Below are 16,979 nucleotides of genomic sequence, written 5' to 3'. Positions count from 1 at the left end.
GCCGCACCTATTGTTATTTATATAAATGTAGCGTTCTGGTGCATTCAAAATTACTGTTGCTTACGCGCCGAACCTTCCACGCCGATAGTTCGAGAAGTTCACGCGTGTACAAAAGGGGCTCCGCGTGACGAGCCGGGAGCCGGAGTCTTGTAGTCTCACTCCAGCGCTAGATCCTGCTGTTTCACCGACATCGATGCCTGCGACGCTAACCTTCCTCTATTTTGTTTTAGGCACAAGTTCGCCCCATTAAACGTTTAGTTTCTCCAGCTATTCGCCGCCTCATCACTTGTCATTCTTCACAATATTGCACATTTGACCTTGACCTATGTATTGATCGAGCGTAACGCTTGAGGATAACGGTCGAGCGTGGCGGTGGAACCAAAGGCATGTTTCATAGAAATCGACTAATAAAGCACCGTCTGTGCTAAAAACATTTCATAAATACTTTGTTTCGTTTGCTGGTTCTAAATTAAGCTCGTTGCATGAAAAGGACCGATGTACCAGATGTATACTCTGGGTGGTGAAGCACTATTTCCTACAGCAATTCGAGGCCGACAGGGTGGCAGAAATTTAATTCCTCGCCTCGAAATTCATGCCAAAAAGGGGCGAATTCCTCTCCCACCATTGCCAACTCAAGCAAGTTGCTACGCCAAAAATGCAGGAAAACAAAGCCCCTTCGATCGCAGCGCCATCATGCCAAATTTCCACATCCTGAGCTTCAACTTAAAGCATGAGCGAAGCCTGTGGCTCGCTCCATTCAATCATTTCTAGCCCACTGTAACAGAATAAATGACTGCGTGTTGCTGAACCAGTGCGTTGTGACATTCTCCGAGACAAGTTAAGCAAGGGAATTCCCACGACCTCTATGGTTGAATCCTTATTTTTATCTATAGGTATTGAGGGAATAAAAACCCAGGGGTATGCCTCGCCCACGGGGGTAACGTCTGGTCGCCTTTCGAGATAACAGTGGGTCGTCTGCTACTCGACATGGCTGCATCGGCAACATTGGTTTCAGACGCGAGCAGAAGGTGCAAAGCTCGCTGCTGATCAAGCGGAACTTCATCGTCACGAGGCGATGCACAACTATTAACAAAAGAAACGGAAGATCTTCTGCCTCGTGTTATTGAGGGTGACGTGAAATCACTCGCAAGAACAAAACTTGACAATGACTCCAAGTTTCATCAATTATTAAATGTGGATTCGAAGAGGCCATGGTTTTATTTATTAAGGCAGCAGACAAGCAGACCGAGTCCGACGAGGGAGCGGGCGGTGGTGTTACTCGATCATCACACGCAGCGTAGCGCGGCGTGCAAGGCCCTTTTACGTTGCCCCACCAAAACCACCGCGAAAACACGCTCATGCCGTTATGATTTAAGACTCAACACGAGTCTTGGTTGAGCAGCAAACTCACGATGCATAGACATCGGCGCTGACGAAGCGTGTCCATTGGCATCTTGGCGTTAACCAAACGGCCCGATGAAGCGGGCATACTGATCAATCTGACGGCGACACGACGGTGGGACTCTCACGTCGTCCCGCAGAAACAATCACAGGCAAAAGCTGATACCGGCACAGCATTGCGACATAAACCCGGGTAGGTATAGAGCTAAAGAATCCCTGGGAAAGCTCGGCGTCGTCGGCCTCGTCGGCGCGTCGCCATCCGGGCTTGCTGTTATCTCGAAAAATGATAGTTCGTCAGGCCCTGACGTCAGGGGAATCAGGGTAAGCGATTGGCTGTTTGAGCGATATGAAGCCCTTTTACGGGCATATTCCGCTAGGTCCTTAACCTGTCGCTTACACTAGTTCATTCTCAAATTTCATTTGAAAACGAACTAGAAAGGAAAGGCATCTCTAGCGTATTCCCGGTATTTGCAAAGTTCATCTCCACACTCCCATACCACGATTACAAACTTCGACCACTTTGAGATGCCTTTTCTGCAGAGAAATTCGCTCAGAATTAGGCTTTCAGAATTCTGGTTCAGTGCAGTATCCCCAAGAAAGGACCCTCACAACTTCATTACAAAATATAACAAACTAAATGCCGGGTGCGCGGCGGGTTTTTGGCCATCGGTGATGACCATCCTTAGGGCTTCATTGCCACATTTTTAGTCTAAGATTGAATGTTCGTCCTAAGAGCCTAGCTGTGCTGAAGTACGAGGAGATCATTCTTCTAGAAACCAGCTATAGTATACCAAAGTAAGTTTATCTGTCAGGTCTAGGTTTCTATAGCACATGCAAAGCAGACACTAGTGACCGCATTAAGTCTAGTCTAATCCCCAGGTTGTTCTTCCACTCAGCGCATAGGTGTTGTGGAAATTCTTTATGTTCATATATGCGCTAAAAGTGATAAATTATTAACTATAGAAAACACTGAAAGGTGGCTACTACTTCAGGAAAACAAGGCATTCAGAGTAACGAGACAGTAACTCGCTTCTTTTGAGCTGCAGTTACACGTTCCTTTTGAATCCTTGAATCTCAGCAACTGGTCACGAATACTTAGTTGCCTTTTGAGCGAATTAGTCAGTGAAGTGTACATGTCTGATTAGGAGCACCAACTTGGAAACTCGGCGAAAATATCGGCGATATCGCCGACCTTCGCGGTTGGCCAGTGCCGAGCTAGACCTTTGCGCTGGCCAATCGCGGCGGTCGGCGGTCTCGCCGACGTTCTTTTCTAGTGTCCAGCTTAGAGCTTCAGTACTGTTAACAACAGAACAGGATGGCATTCAAAACATGGTTTGTGGACAACCGCTGAGATGCTACGCCTTTAAAATTATCAAGCGGTTGGAATACACCGGGCGAAAGGCTGTAATTGACTCTTCAACAGTCTGAGAGACGGCGATGCCTACAGAAAAAGAGGAGGAATTCTCAATGAAACCCCCAGAAAAGATGGGAGTACTTTTAACTTCATCATGCTGCGGTTGCAAGTAAACTTCCACATATTTAACCACAAGGGCTAAATCAAGATACATGTATGTGCGAACTTTTAGTATGAAAACTAAAAAAATAGATACATATCTGATTCATTCAAATGTTTAAAAATTCAGGCATTCCCCTGCTCAATAAAAACACAAACTTTTCATGTACTTCAGTCTTGATTGTGCACGGTGTGCAAAACACTGAATATTCTGAACATAAAAAAGTGCATTCAATCAACCATGAATATATACACAAACGGCAGCGTGTCGGGATAAATAAAGCGTATTATTGATTAATAGCTTGCCCCCCCGTTGCTCAGGAAATCAAAGCAATAATTAATAATGATTAATTGTAAGTGTGTACTTGCTTGTAATGATGTTCGTTGCATTTGTCAGGTTTGAGCCACGAAGCGTACTGTCTGGAAGAAAATACAGAATGTAAGTTGTTTTACCGCCGTGCAGTAATTTTGAGTAGATACGGAAAAGTACTTAAAGGCAAGCAGAATGCGTATGTACTAAACGGTTCATGGTTTGAACCTTACTGATTCGCTAAATAATGCATATAATAACACTTCAGAATGAACGAAACGAAAACAAGATAGAGGGGAATTATATTTCAAAACAAAGGGCGAACTAAAAAAAAATGAGAGAAAATAAAAGACGCGTAAAAAGTTTTTTTTTTCTCTAGAGCTCCAGAGTGGCATTTGAAGATGCGTTAGAGCACATGGACTTAAAGAGGCTCTAAAAAACAAATACTCCTGTTTCACAAACAAAAAAAAAACGAATAAAAAAAACTTCTCGACGAACTCTTTTAATAAGTCAGGAAGTGAGCTCGCGATCGCGACTACGAGCGTGCCCCTTGGCGTGCACTGGTTCGCCCGGGGTATACTATAGACCTTTCCAGAAAAGGGCTGCTGGCCGGTTTCATTTTCAGTGTTCGTGCGTATCGCGCGTGATTTGCTCGCTTTCCGAAGCGACGCACACGCGCGTGCTGAGCTGTGGAGATCGCACGCTGAGCTGTGGATTTGTAAACATTGGAAAGGTCTATAGATTTAACGAAATAATTAGCGGGTCCCGGTAACTTCGTTAAATCGAAATCCAACTGTGCTTGTTTCCAAAATCATTTCAAGGGCCTACAGACAGGCCTTTACAGGTTTGGCAAATAAGCTCGCCATCCTGACATTGCGCGTGCTCTCGGCATGCGCATGTTCGTTTATTCTTAAAGACCTCCGGTGCGCATGCCTTACCCGTGACATTGAGGTACGAAACGACCATTTTAGAGGCACTTAAAAGGGCCCTGCAATCGTATTTAAGCGTCTACCTTTTTTGCGGTTTCCACGTCTCTTGAAGTACGGGCAAGCCAGCGGGCACGGAGAGAGTAACTAAATATCAGTGCGTCATATTTGCACCGGACGAGGCGGAAACCTTCTCCGCCTACGAGGGCGACCCGCGTTGCCGAAAGCGCGCGATATGTGACGTCTTTGGTCCTGGGCTTACTACTGGTCATAACCGCTAAAATCTTTTTTTTTTTTTTAGTCGAGATACAAATTATAAGTGCCGCGAACCGTTTCAAATATGTATGAAAGTAGTTTTTGTTCAGTATTTTAGACCAGAAAAGAAACAAATGCAGTTTATAAAGTACGGAAACAAGAAACGAACCGTCGACATACCTGCCATTAAGCGGCGGAAAAAACAGCGCATACTAGAAGGGGCTAGTGGGATGAGGCGCCAACGAACGGCGGGCGTAGAAAGTTCTCTGATGTACGCGGCGGCGCTGCGGTCGTACACCGGCTCAAGAATCCGACCGGTTCCGTGCGTTCCGAAGGCTTTTGGCGCGGGCTTGGCTGGCGATTTTGCCATTTGGTGGTTTGGCAGCGCAAAGTGACTCCCGTTCTGAACTGATAGTGTTTGCTGTCGTTTGTGGCCAATGAAGTGTTATGCCGAATTAGTTTTTAATCGTGCAGCAAATGCAATACGAGCCGCCCTGGCCGCCTCCTTCATACAGCTTATCCAACACGTGCTTTAGTGGCGCCCTCTCGAGCCGTCGACACGGAGTGCGGCAGCCGTGAGCGCTCGATGAGCTCACTACCCCTCCTCTAGTTCACGGCTACTCAAGCCAGGACCTACCACGTCATGAAGGAGGTTATATTTTGCTTGTTTTTGTAATTCTAATTTGCCTATAACTTTTTAAAATATAGCGAAATTTGAGAAAAGAAAAGTTTCATTAAGTTACTACGTTCAGTGCGCTCAGGATCGGTGCAAATTAAAAACCAGTCAAAAAGTTGTTGCAGGACCCCTTTAAAAGGCCTTCAGACCAAACTTCTTAAAAGAATTGGTGAATCAGCACGCCATCTCGACCCTCCCACGTGCCCATCCGTGTTCATCGGTGTGTTCTGGTCACGGTGGAAGAAACATTTTGGTGATTACTCTGTCCGACGCGGCGGCCACATTATGTTCGGCGCACCGAGTGCGCTTCACTCGCACGGGGATAGATGGCTTCCAAGTATCGGGTCCCTCCCAAACCGACCGCTCCGGTTGTTTCTCCCAGCAGTGGTGCCGCCATTTCCGCGCTCACCGCTTCTTGTTGTACCTCACCGCCGCCACGCCGCCACCAAGTAGTCAGAGTCCGTAAATCTGTGTTCTCTCTCTTCCTCTTCTTCTTCCTCCTCTTCTTCTTCTTCTTCGGGTTAAGGCTCACCTTCGTGAATGATGGTGGCATCAGTGATCGACACAGTAACAAAGCGGAACACATGGCGATCCACTGGCCGCACACCACCACACCGCGAAAAAGGCGAGCACGCTACGTCGCCGATACCGTGGCCGCCGAGGAGGGACCTGATACCTCAGCGCCCTCCGCGGCGGCGCGGAACTAATTACTCCTGGTTCGAGGCTAGCTCTGAACACAATCTCATAGCTCGTTCCCCGCAGGAAGAGCGGCCAGAGTAATCACCTAAATGTGTTTCTTCCACCGTGGTTCTGGATCACTGAGTTTGTTCTAAAGGTATTTTAAGTGACTGTAAAATATTGGCATTGGTGTCTTAGCTAAACCATTGTCTGCCATTAGGTGCTGCTAAAACAGCAACTTCTGAGGTTCTGTTAATGTGGTTTGTAGAGTTTCAGGATTTCAACGAACAGAAAACGTTTGGGGCCCCTGTATGGAAGCACTAGACGATTCCTCCAAAATGCGCAGTTCGATCAAGTGATTTAATAAAGAAGCCGGTGAAATGTCGAAGTGATCATAACTGCAAATTCTATGGACATATGATCGTTTCAAAGTCTCAGGGTGTCCAATTTCAGAACGATCTTCATGTTGTTAACCCTACTTGAACCTGGAAAAGGACGACTTGGGTATCCTGAAACGTGCAACCAGGGCTAAAGTAAATTGTAGGAATTGAGAGTGTAGAGTACTGTAAATACGTCTGCGTCAGTCAGTACGAACATGATGAGTGAGTGTGCCAAGAAAACGCCAACTTTAATATAGAGTACCGGAGAGTCTTTGAAGTTTTGAAGCCTCTTTCTGCGTCCGATTCGGCGAGGGCTGATTGGTAAAACTAGGTGACGTCCCGGTTATTTACAATGCAGACGTTCAAACACTACCGATTAGACATCTGGAGCGGTTCATCAGGTTGTCGTGTTATCCGATTAAAAACGACTCATCGGCGATGTGTGAACTTGTGTATACAACAGAAAAAATATTTTGTTTAAAAATTCTGTTGTGATTAGCTTGAAGGAGTTTATAGTCCACCCAACCGTAATGTGAAGATTTCTTCAATTGCTGACAAACAACATCTGGTATTTCCTCTCACACCGCCAGTATCTTTGATAATGATACGATTTCGCGGTCAAAATATATTAGGCCTAATTATACGTTTCTTTCAAAGGACAATGGCTGATGTGGCGTTGTCTGACACCAAAGGTTCAAATAAAGACTGCGAGAAAAAAAGTGAAAGGCGATTACAAACCTCTCTATTGCGTAAGTAGAGCGGAGTTTGAGGAGGTGGAGGGGAAGGTACGGAGGGGAGTGTATGCACATCCGTAACCTTCTTTCGTCTTCCTTAACCCGCTAAACTTAGCGGGGAAAATTTCAAGTAAAAGTTTAAAGGGGTTACGTTTCCCCGCTAAATTGAGCGGGGAAATTGACGTCACGTGACCTCACCACCAATTCACTTTCTTCTCTATATTTAGCAGGGAAAATGACGTCGCATGACTTCGTGTCAAGTCATCCATGAACAAATTCACTTTTTCCGCTGAAACTGACGTCACGTAGCCTCAACATTAATTTTATTTACCTCAATGTTGCGGGGCGGTTACCCCGACGGCGACTCCGACGCCGAGAAACGCGGAAACGGGCGCCTAAGAGCTGCGCTCTAAAACAAAGAGGGCAATGTGCGCATGGAAGGATTAACTTCACGATTGCTTGTACAGTGCCAGAATGTTTAAGAACGCATTATACTGACTCACTAGAGACGAAGACTTTACCAGCTTGCAGGAGTGGTAAGGTACCGCTGAAGTTACCTGGAATAAATGGCGTATGATGCAATACAATTTCCCACGGCGGTCATATAAACTTTGTTTCTTCTTTAAAAAGCGAGATTTGTGTTTTGGATATATGATACAGTGCCAGCATCAAATTTTCTTTCCTAACTTGCATATCGCGAAATAAATATTAAAACACCCCGCCAACAGCTATATAATCTGTTCTGATAAAGACGTAACAGGTCAGTCATACCTGGGTGTTTCCACGTCAGTTCATGTAAACATGGTTCGGGTCTTTTTTGTGCGTAAAGCTTATACGCTAAACCGTTGTTCTTTGGACAAACATTCAGATATATGTAAACGCCGTAGTCAATTTTCTTCCTGGGATATAGAATTTCGAAGCTTGAGGACGTCAATTTTACACCGAAGAATACGCATAGTAATATTTGTATCTATTTATGTTATGAAATGTTTAAAACGTGTACATACAATATTACATTTAAAAGAAAAAAAATTATGCAAGAAAAATTGTGAAACACATCAAATAAACACGTTTTAAAGACACATTAACAAATGATTCGCCCACAAGCTACTTAATGTAAAAGGGCAAAAAATAGGTCAAATGGGGATTTGTTAATTAATTTTTCGAAAATACAATAAATATGCTTAGTCATTATTGTAGCTTTGTTATTTATGCAGAAGCGCAAATGATTTATCTAAATGTCGAGAAATTGCACGTCAATATAAAAAATATCTCTTTCTTTCAAACTTCCCTTAAAGGCTGACCAGCAGCCAGAAAAGAGAAAACTCTTTCTTAAAGGGACACTGACAGGGAATTTATGATCGCCGAGGTTTTTAGTTGTACGTTACATGTGAGAGCCCAACTACCCAGAACAGAATCTGCGGCTCGAAATCCGGCTTCTTTCCGCCCGAAAACCGCCGATCGAGAATTGGCCGGTTTGAGTCGCGCTCACTCTCTTTTTCGTGGTCACGGGCCGTTTTCTAAGGTTGAGACACGACCACCAAATTTAATCAAAGTCCTTGGTCATTAAAGGCGCACAGATGACATTAAAAATCGAAAAAAATGCGAAACCCATTATTTGTGACTTCCAAAAAGCTGCAAATGCGTTGATTGAAAAAAAAGTTGCACAGAGAACCGGAAGCATACTGTGCGTTCACGGTGTAATTCTCAACATAGCGTCGTATTGCGTATCGAGGGTTACGCGGACTGAACGGCGATGGCAGCGGACGACGGACGTGGGACCTCTACTTCAGAACTGTCGTTCGCGGTACCGGCGAATCTGTCTTTCTTCGAAAGAGAAATTTTGGACCGATAAAAAAAAATTGGTATTCATCTCGTACACCCCCGACCCCCAAGCCCGACCACCAAGCCGACTTGCACGAAGACGTCGCCGAGCCGCTGCCCCTTCTCGTGGCTGAAGACATCGCTCGTGCAAACGTCAAGCACGAAGTGCGTAATTCGAGTTGAATACGCACGTGTACGATTTCTTTACTAGGTGCAAATGTGGTCAATGCGTGATGCTGCCCGACTTCGAGCCGGGAGTGCCTCTGCTGGAGGGAAATCGGCAGCAAATTTTCCGACCTACAGTGGACCCGCTGCATAACCACGAAGAGTTCCCACAGTACCTCAGCGACACACCCAGCGGGCCCAGATTCAATCCCCAGTGTGGACGTATCTTTCTTTTTTTGTTTTTGTCGAACATTTTGCAATAATTACATATCTTTTCTTACAATTATCACTGAAAAAAAAATGTTGTGGACGGTACGTCACTGAATTGAATGGTATGGAATTTCCTTTTTGACACCTGCGAAGTCATGGTAGTCACTTTCCACGAAATGCAATGAGCATGTAAATCGCGAAGCGTCCGCTATCGGAGGTGCCCGTAACTGTTCTACAGGAATTGTAGCCAGCCCCTGGTCCCGATCCCGTTGATTTTTCGGAAACTTGTGCAGACTCTGCCGCACAATGCCACTTTCACATGCAGGACATGTGAGGCAGCACTTCACGCAACATCTTGGGGGTATTCTTTTTCGGAGCCGAACCCGCCATATGGGGATCCGTAGGCCAGCGCTCTCGCCTCGGAGCCACCTAGGCGGCTGATAAGGAGAGAAGAATGCAAGTCGGAATGTACAGAAAAAATTGGGAACCTTTTTTTGTGTTCTTTTTTTTTTTTTTTTTCAACATAAAACGATTCTGAATGTAGGCCTTTAACAATTTGCAGTGACTTGAACTAACTTATGATGGCAAAACATTCAGAGACGTATTACCTCTCAAAGAGAAAAAGTAAAATGATCAAACCTTCGCTCAAAATGATCTAGCTTGTTTTCGTTCGAGGGGCTAAGCCGCACGACATCGGCTTCAAAGAGCTTTTCCCAGGAACCGACAACGACTGTACAGCGGTGCTGATCCATTGAAAGAGTTAGGAAGTCATATGCTGTCCCTAGCTTAGGTTTTATCTTTGTGTTTCCTTGCGTTGCCTCGTAAGACCGGTCGCCCACCCCAAACTTTTCACCCAGCTCGACGCGCGTGGAGCGAAAGCTCGCGCTGCAGAACCCAGGGATCCTGGGTTCGAGCCCCACCCCTGCCCGTTTCGATCTGGATGAGCATCGTACCGGCATCCGGTAGTGTATCACTACTGCTTGGTGCACGTTAAAGACCCCAGGCTAGCGGTTGTACTGCACTGGCTAAATTGCTCATCTACAGCGTAAACCAGAGTCGCCCCTACTGTCAGACCAACCTTACGCTGTATAAATCACTCAGACGTCCAATTTGACTTTTGACTTTTGATCTCTTCACTTTTGGCGGGCGTTTTTACGGTATTTTACGGTACGTATTAATACGTTTTTTAAATGAATGAAGTGCGTGTGAGATTTTGAGGAGCTGCTATAGATCTTGAGCTTCATACAGAAACCTACCTATGAACATGCTGAACTCTTCCTGAAGAACCCATGTTGTGGAGTCGGCCCTAACAAACTATAGCACATGCGAAGGAAGGTTGGAACGATGAAATTAGCCCACTGCATTGTCGCGGATACACCGAAAGCGAAAATGGTTGGATTAGGGGGTACTTTGATAGAGAATCATCGCTTGCAAAGACGTTTCTACCACGTTGATATGGCCATCACTTGTCCTAGTGAGTTTACGCGTCTCTTAAAATATCAAAATGGTGAAACTGTACTTTAAAAATAATATTGCTCTCAACGAGCAAGTTCAAACAGAGACGCTTTGTGCGAAGTCCGGCATGACCGGCGAAACACTTAGGCGTAACGAACAACTTCGTGATTTTTGCCCTCCTTGTGCGCCGATGCGTAGTGTAGCTCATCCCCAACGTCCTTGGACATCAACGCTTTGCACCATGCACTAAATTTATAATTTCAACTGAACAACAACAAACACCGCAATTTTTTCCGGGCATATTTCAGATAACAGTCATCAAATATTTAAAAAAAAAAGAAGGTCCTTTGGTCGATTCTTAGGGAGTGCGTTAGCATGACCATTCGGAAATACCACACACGTACCCCTTTGGCAAACGCGGACGCTGCAGCCCTTCACTTTTCTGTTTTTGGCTTTCTTTTTTGCATCCTTTATTTCTTGCTGCCTCTTTTTGGCTTCGTTACAGGGTCAGCGTCAGCGTTTCCCAAAGGGAGAAGTGTGTGGTGCTTCCAATGGTGATGCTAACGCATTCCCTAAAGACGCATGAATGGATTTTCCTTTCTTTTTTTGCGGCCTTGGCGGCTCTCGTTCGCCCGCCTTGCACGCTTAGCAGCGGCATCTGCTGCCTGTCGCTGCTTTCGCTGTTCACCGGTTTCGGTAGACCATATCCTTCGTTCACAATCCGTCTTCTTTTGCCGCCTACTTGGACTAGCGCTAGTACTTGATTCACACTCCATTTCGTGCCGCAAACCAAGGCCTACGCACTCCGCACACCTGCAAGTTCAGACTAGCCTTGGCCTCCGCGCGCGCATTGGCTTCCGCCTCGTGACGTCGCCTCCTTCTCGCCCTTGTCCTTCACCACTCTCCTCCTCTCTACGCGCGCGCTTCCCTTTACATTGTTATGTCCATAGGCGGGCGCCGTCAGCTTTTCTTTATCATGCGGGTACTAATGTTAACGTAATAATAAGCAGTAATTGAATTTTCGGACGAGTTTAGATTTCATTCCACAGCTCTACAAATGTTTTGCATTAAATCCAGTAGACCACATTCACAAGATTATGAATTTCTGCTCTTCTTGACAAAAGATCGTAATTTTCCCGAGTATTGTAATTGCCTAGGTATCCTATAACGCCAATCAATTATAATTTTGATATATCCTCAGGAACGTTTTATTGCACAGAACGCCCCAGAAAAGTTGGCGATATGCCTGGTGTTCTCCCCGGCCCGTGAGCCAAATAATGAAGACCCCCACGATAATAAAAAATTAGAAATACAAAAGTATGTGATTGCCCTAAAGACCGCGGATTTCACACCAACACCTGTGCCCCCCCCCCCCCCCCCCCCCAAAAAAAAAAAAACATTGAAGAAACGAAAGTAGTCATCCAAACTGCACACCAACACGCGGTCCTGACGTCACGTCGCCATGATGGCGCTGTGTTGGCAGGGCGCATGCGCAGAAGCTTCACGTGAATTTGGTTCCTGCGCGCGCCCAGCGCCTCGTGCGGGAACTGTGGGTTAGCTCACGCCTCATGTGGGCTTCTTGGTAAACAGCGCGTTGGTTTAAAGATGGATTACACTGTGGTGTTTTGGTCTACAATGCTATCCTGGTAACGCATTTGCAGCGAGCTTGCGCTCTGTTGTGAGAGTATCATTGTAGAAGTAATATTTTGGAAGCGTCAAGCAAAAACAAGTAAGATCACCAGTTGCACTGGATTTCAACTCACAATCAAGCATTGTATTCACTAAGGCATTCGCTTCCACACGCAAAGCGGAGCTGATGTTTGTGCGGCCAGGGGCCCTATGTTGCTCTTTTTGGACTCCCACGGCGACTATGGAGAAGGAAGTGACGTCAGCAACGCAGCGAACGCGGTTCGGATGTTGCTTTTGTTTTCTTCTGTCAACATCCAATCTGCGTTTGGTGTGTCGTTGACGTCCCTTCCTTCTGCCTATAGTGGCCGTGGGAGTCCAAAAAGCGTAACATGGGGCCCTTGTTGTGCCCCTTAGGCCCATTAACACTGTGGCGAGAATCCGTGACTACCTAGGCCTTACATCGAGTTACGACAGCGAGTCACAGGGACATTTACGCTTTGCCGCCGTAAAGCAACAAATTCAAAGAGTACCTTTGCACGTAAAATACAAAGCATGGATGTCCCAGTGTCTAACCCGTCGTAACGTAGCCGTATCAAACGTCTTCAACTGGAACTGCGCGGAATTGTTACTTTATTTTTAAAGGCTTTCCAATTACTCGCTGTCGATTCGTGAAGTCGTTTCAAGCTTGAATAAGGCGCTTCTTCCTTTTCGTCAAACATTCCTCTTAAAATATTCCTCATTCTATAAGGAGTATTCACTGGGCGCCATATTTGTGGGTGCTGTTTAGAGCGCATGCTCAGAACGAGCCCACATTAAAGGGGCGATGCAACGATTTTTACATTTTCCTCAAATACCGTTCAGAAGGGATCCCTGACGTTAATAACCTGTGAAATACCCGTTCGTTTTTCCCCACACGCAATCGAAGTCGCAGAAAAAAATTAAGAAAAACGAGCAAAGTTCACCCCCTCAACTCGCAGCCAGAACAAGAGGCCACGTGATATGGAGCAGATTATATGCCGCCAATGTTGATCATAGCCACGCGCTGGGGTTGGCAAGGCACAGGACACGCGCTGAGTTCCAGACATTGTTATGGTTCGGCTGCTGTCGTCATTGCAGCGATTGGACACAGGACACTACCCAAAATCTTCTCGAGATATAGATTATCACGAGCCCAAATCGAGTGCTCAGGCAATGCTCGGGTCCAATCTATGAGCCGCATTCAAATATCGTCACTGGGCGGTACTGCTACCGCCCAGCTACGTCATCAGGTTTTGCGAAGGAGAGATTGAATGAAAACGCTCGGTTTTGTCCTCGAAATTACAGCTTAACAAAGGAGTTTCTTGGTCAGTGGCGTTGCGTGCGAGTATCCATGAGTCCCACTAGTGCCAGTAAGCTCGTGTAAAGTAAAAAATGTTCCAGTTGAATATCGTTGCACCGCCCCTTTAATAGGCTGCTAAGGCCGGCAATCTTGAGGGTGTGAAATGCATGCTACAAAAGAGCTGTGGAAGCTCGCCATCAGCACGCGCTCAGCAGTCGCGCACACAGCTATGGCCGCCAGTGAATACTTTCTAGAAGTATTCACTGGCGGCCATAGCTCTTTGTAGGGTGTTCTCCCCGAAGTCATTTCGCCCACCATTTTGTTATGAGAGGAATGGCGCGTGCGGAAGGCGAGCATTCCAAAGATTCGCATCACACCCTGATATTGGTAGTAACAAAAGCTTATAAGTGTCATTAGGCTGACATCTAACAACAAAAGGGCGGATTCACGTCATCTGAAAACTCCCTATAAACATCCACTGCACTGGATGTCACAGTTAATGCACTTTGCCGCGCTTTATCTGCAAGATTCCGAATTCAGCTTTTTCCCAAGAAACCCGGCATTGCGACGGTATAGTCGGGCTAAATTAGCTTGCCTGCGACGGTCGCAGCCAAGCTAATTTCCATTGCTTGCCGGTGACGGTATTTACCCTCGCTTCGTCGCATCATCATCGCATGACATCGCCGTCACATCACGTCGTATGCCATTACCGTCGCAGGCAAGCTGATTTCCATTGCATTTCTTCCTCACTATTGTCTGTACTTAGGTTCAGATTTTTGGATCGGCCATTCCACTACAAGTTGTTTTTTTATATACAGAAGGATTTTTTTAGAGTTCTAAAGAAAAGGGGGCAGTGAAGTACCATGGCGATTGGGAAAATAGATATTTCAAGCAGGATTATGCGTCTCACCGAATATCAAAGTCCCTGTTTCAGCAGGATGTTCCATTCCGATGTTTCAGCGTGGTTCTTCGTTTTCTTCAATGCCGCGACCATGCAGACCATGAGCGCACCGCAATTTTATTTTACGCTACACCAGCTTTTTCCATAAGCATATATAGCATAAAATATATAAAAAGAGAGACAAATCAGGTTAACACGACAATCTTCCTCTGTATTTAATGTGCCGGAAAGGTGAAATATGTGCAGGCGTAGACCATTCCAGTGACATCATTCAGCCATATTATTCGTCGTCTGCTCCAGTTTCGACTTTGTTTCGACCGAGGGCAGTCGTCTGCTTGCTGCGCCTAGTCAGGTGCACTGCAAAACACCCGTTTAACTTAAAGCTCCCCCCCCCCCCCCCCCCCCAAATCTGTTTTGGGTTAACCTTTAGCAGAGAAGGAAATAACCATTTTATAACCTTATGCGTATGGACGAATCCGAATGCCTCGCTTGATCTCCTGTGCCTAGAGCCACTAAATGAGCTGCGCTTAGAGTATCGGCACTCCGTTCCCCGGCATTGTTGTGGGCGTCGCCATTTTGGCTCGTATGCAGAGCAGACGCAACTGCCGATCGTCATGATTCAAAAGTGCGACTTCCTCAGCATTAGGATTCGGTGTTATGAAGGTCACGCGATATTGCTTTGCTTTATTACGAACTGTTCATACATTTATGGCGGGCGGAAAATCGTTTCCTGTTATTTCAGATAAAGCTTCAGATAACTGGCAACCATGATTTTAAGACACAATATGGCCAAGTGTCGTTACTCTGAAGCGTAGCTTATTTAGTGGCACTACCTGTGCCTTTGTGCCTGTGTTAGCGCGTACCTGTGTTGCCGTCGCTCGAGCTGATTCCGCCGTTTGTACTTATTTCTTTCATTCTTCCTTTCAAACACACTTGAGTTGTAAGTGAGCGCTTGTCTGTCGCCTACGTGTTTCTCTCCTCTGCCCTTGTCGTTTTGTATGCAACTTTAACCATGTTTAATCAGTACCAGCTCGCCGAACTGACCACCTTCCATGCTTTAATTCTCCGCGTTCGGACGGCGCGCCTCTGTTCAGTGAGGTATTCCTTTCTGAACCGTGTTGGCTGAGAATTTCGAGGTCTGGATTATTTTCGTTCGAAAAGCCTAGTGTGCTTAAAATGTTCGTAAAATTATATACGTGTGGAATGTCGTTAAGAATTGTCATAGACGTGTAAGAAGCGAAACCTCTAAATTTCCGAAAAATGCCTCCACCATCTATGTTATTTCAAACCCAAAACAGGGAGGAGCATGACGGTCAACGAACACGCAGATTTTTAACGGGCGCGTTTTTATTTCGCGATGCACCTTTTATTCTGCCGCCATGGAGTGTTTGAGACAAAAACAGTCAAAGCCGTTTACAGTTTTACCTTGAGCGGGGTGTGCGTGATGACGTATTTTTATGGCCATCTTTCAGGCACAACGCCGACGCCGCCTTTCCGCGTGATGGGACATACAAGGCTTCCCTGTAACGCCGAATTAGAGCGCAGCTCTTGCGGAGGAGTGCAGAGAAGGACTGAGGGGAGGGTGTACCCCTCCTCCTCCTCCTTCATTTTCTCCTCTCCTCATTCTTCAATCTCCTCCGGGGGGGGGGGTCACCTGACGTCGGGGGGGGAGGGGGGTAACGTTACCTCAGGGGAGGGGGGGGGTCGCAAGACCCTGGGGGGGGGGGGGAAGGTCACGTGAACTCGGGGGGGGGGGGGGGGGGGGGGGGTCACGTGACCTTGGGGGCATTGACGTGAACTCGGGGGGGGGGGGTCACGTGATCTCGCGGTTACGCCGGCGGCGACGGCGACGCCTACGCCGCTCAAGCCGGAAGCGGGTCCCTAAAAGCTGCGCTCTAAAATAATGAAAGCCGATTACAACTCCCTGTAACTCCGAATTAGAGCGCAGCTCATGAGGAGGAGGAGGGAAGGGTACTGAGGGGAAGGTATACCCCTCCTTCCTCCTCCTCACCTCCTCGCCCTGTCTGCTACTCCTTCCTGCGAGCGGCGTCGCCGTCGCCTCACGAGGGTCACGTGACCCCTGTGAGGTCACGTGACACTGACGTCATCGTAGTCGCGACGACGTCGTCGCCACTGATGACGTTATCAGTGACGTCACCAGTGACGTCACGCGTCTCATGATGCACCGCGCGGTTACGCCGACGGCGACGCCGCTCAAGCCGGAAACGGGCGCCTAAGAGCTGCGCTCTAAAATTGCAGGACACTTAAGACTGCTTACGTGCACGAATGTGGAAGGCATTATCGTCCCGCGCCGTCGCTTCACAGTCCGTCGTATGAAGTACTACGAGCAGAGATGAAATCCGAAGGGCACCTTTTGCACACGGCGCTCCAGCGGTGGCATTACGCTCCCCCACTGCAAAGGTGCGGCGCCCCCGCCGGCTCCACGGCTTCCGTGACGAACCATCTGGGTGGCTGTACTTCGTGTTTTATTTCTGAGGCGCGTCCGCTTTGACCTTGCGCAGCGGAACCCCCACCGGCTTCACGGCTTTCGCGACGAAGAATCTGCGTTGGTGTGCTTTTTGCCTCTTATTTCTGAGTTGCGCA

At 46.9% G+C, this 16,979-nt stretch overlaps 1 protein-coding gene across 1 annotated transcript in view; it reads right to left on the bottom strand.

Annotated features, from left to right (window-relative positions):
• The window catches only part of LOC120847345 (macrophage mannose receptor 1-like), a 138,503-nt gene that overhangs the window by 20,675 nt on the left and 100,849 nt on the right, over positions 1-16,979 (bottom strand). Inside the window, exon 13 of the mRNA XM_040504049.2 lies at positions 3,284-3,334. Coding sequence (XP_040359983.2) covers positions 3,284-3,334 — 51 coding nt within the window. The remainder of the gene's footprint in view (positions 1-3,283; positions 3,335-16,979) is intronic.

The sequence above is a fragment of the Ixodes scapularis genome, unplaced genomic scaffold (genome assembly GCF_016920785.2).
Source record: "Ixodes scapularis isolate PalLabHiFi unplaced genomic scaffold, ASM1692078v2 PGA_scaffold0__279_contigs__length_252992795, whole genome shotgun sequence".
Taxonomy (NCBI): Eukaryota; Metazoa; Arthropoda; class Arachnida; order Ixodida; family Ixodidae; genus Ixodes; species Ixodes scapularis.
The sequence above is the reverse complement of the archived record's forward strand: the minus strand, read 5'-3'. Positions and strand labels throughout refer to the sequence as shown.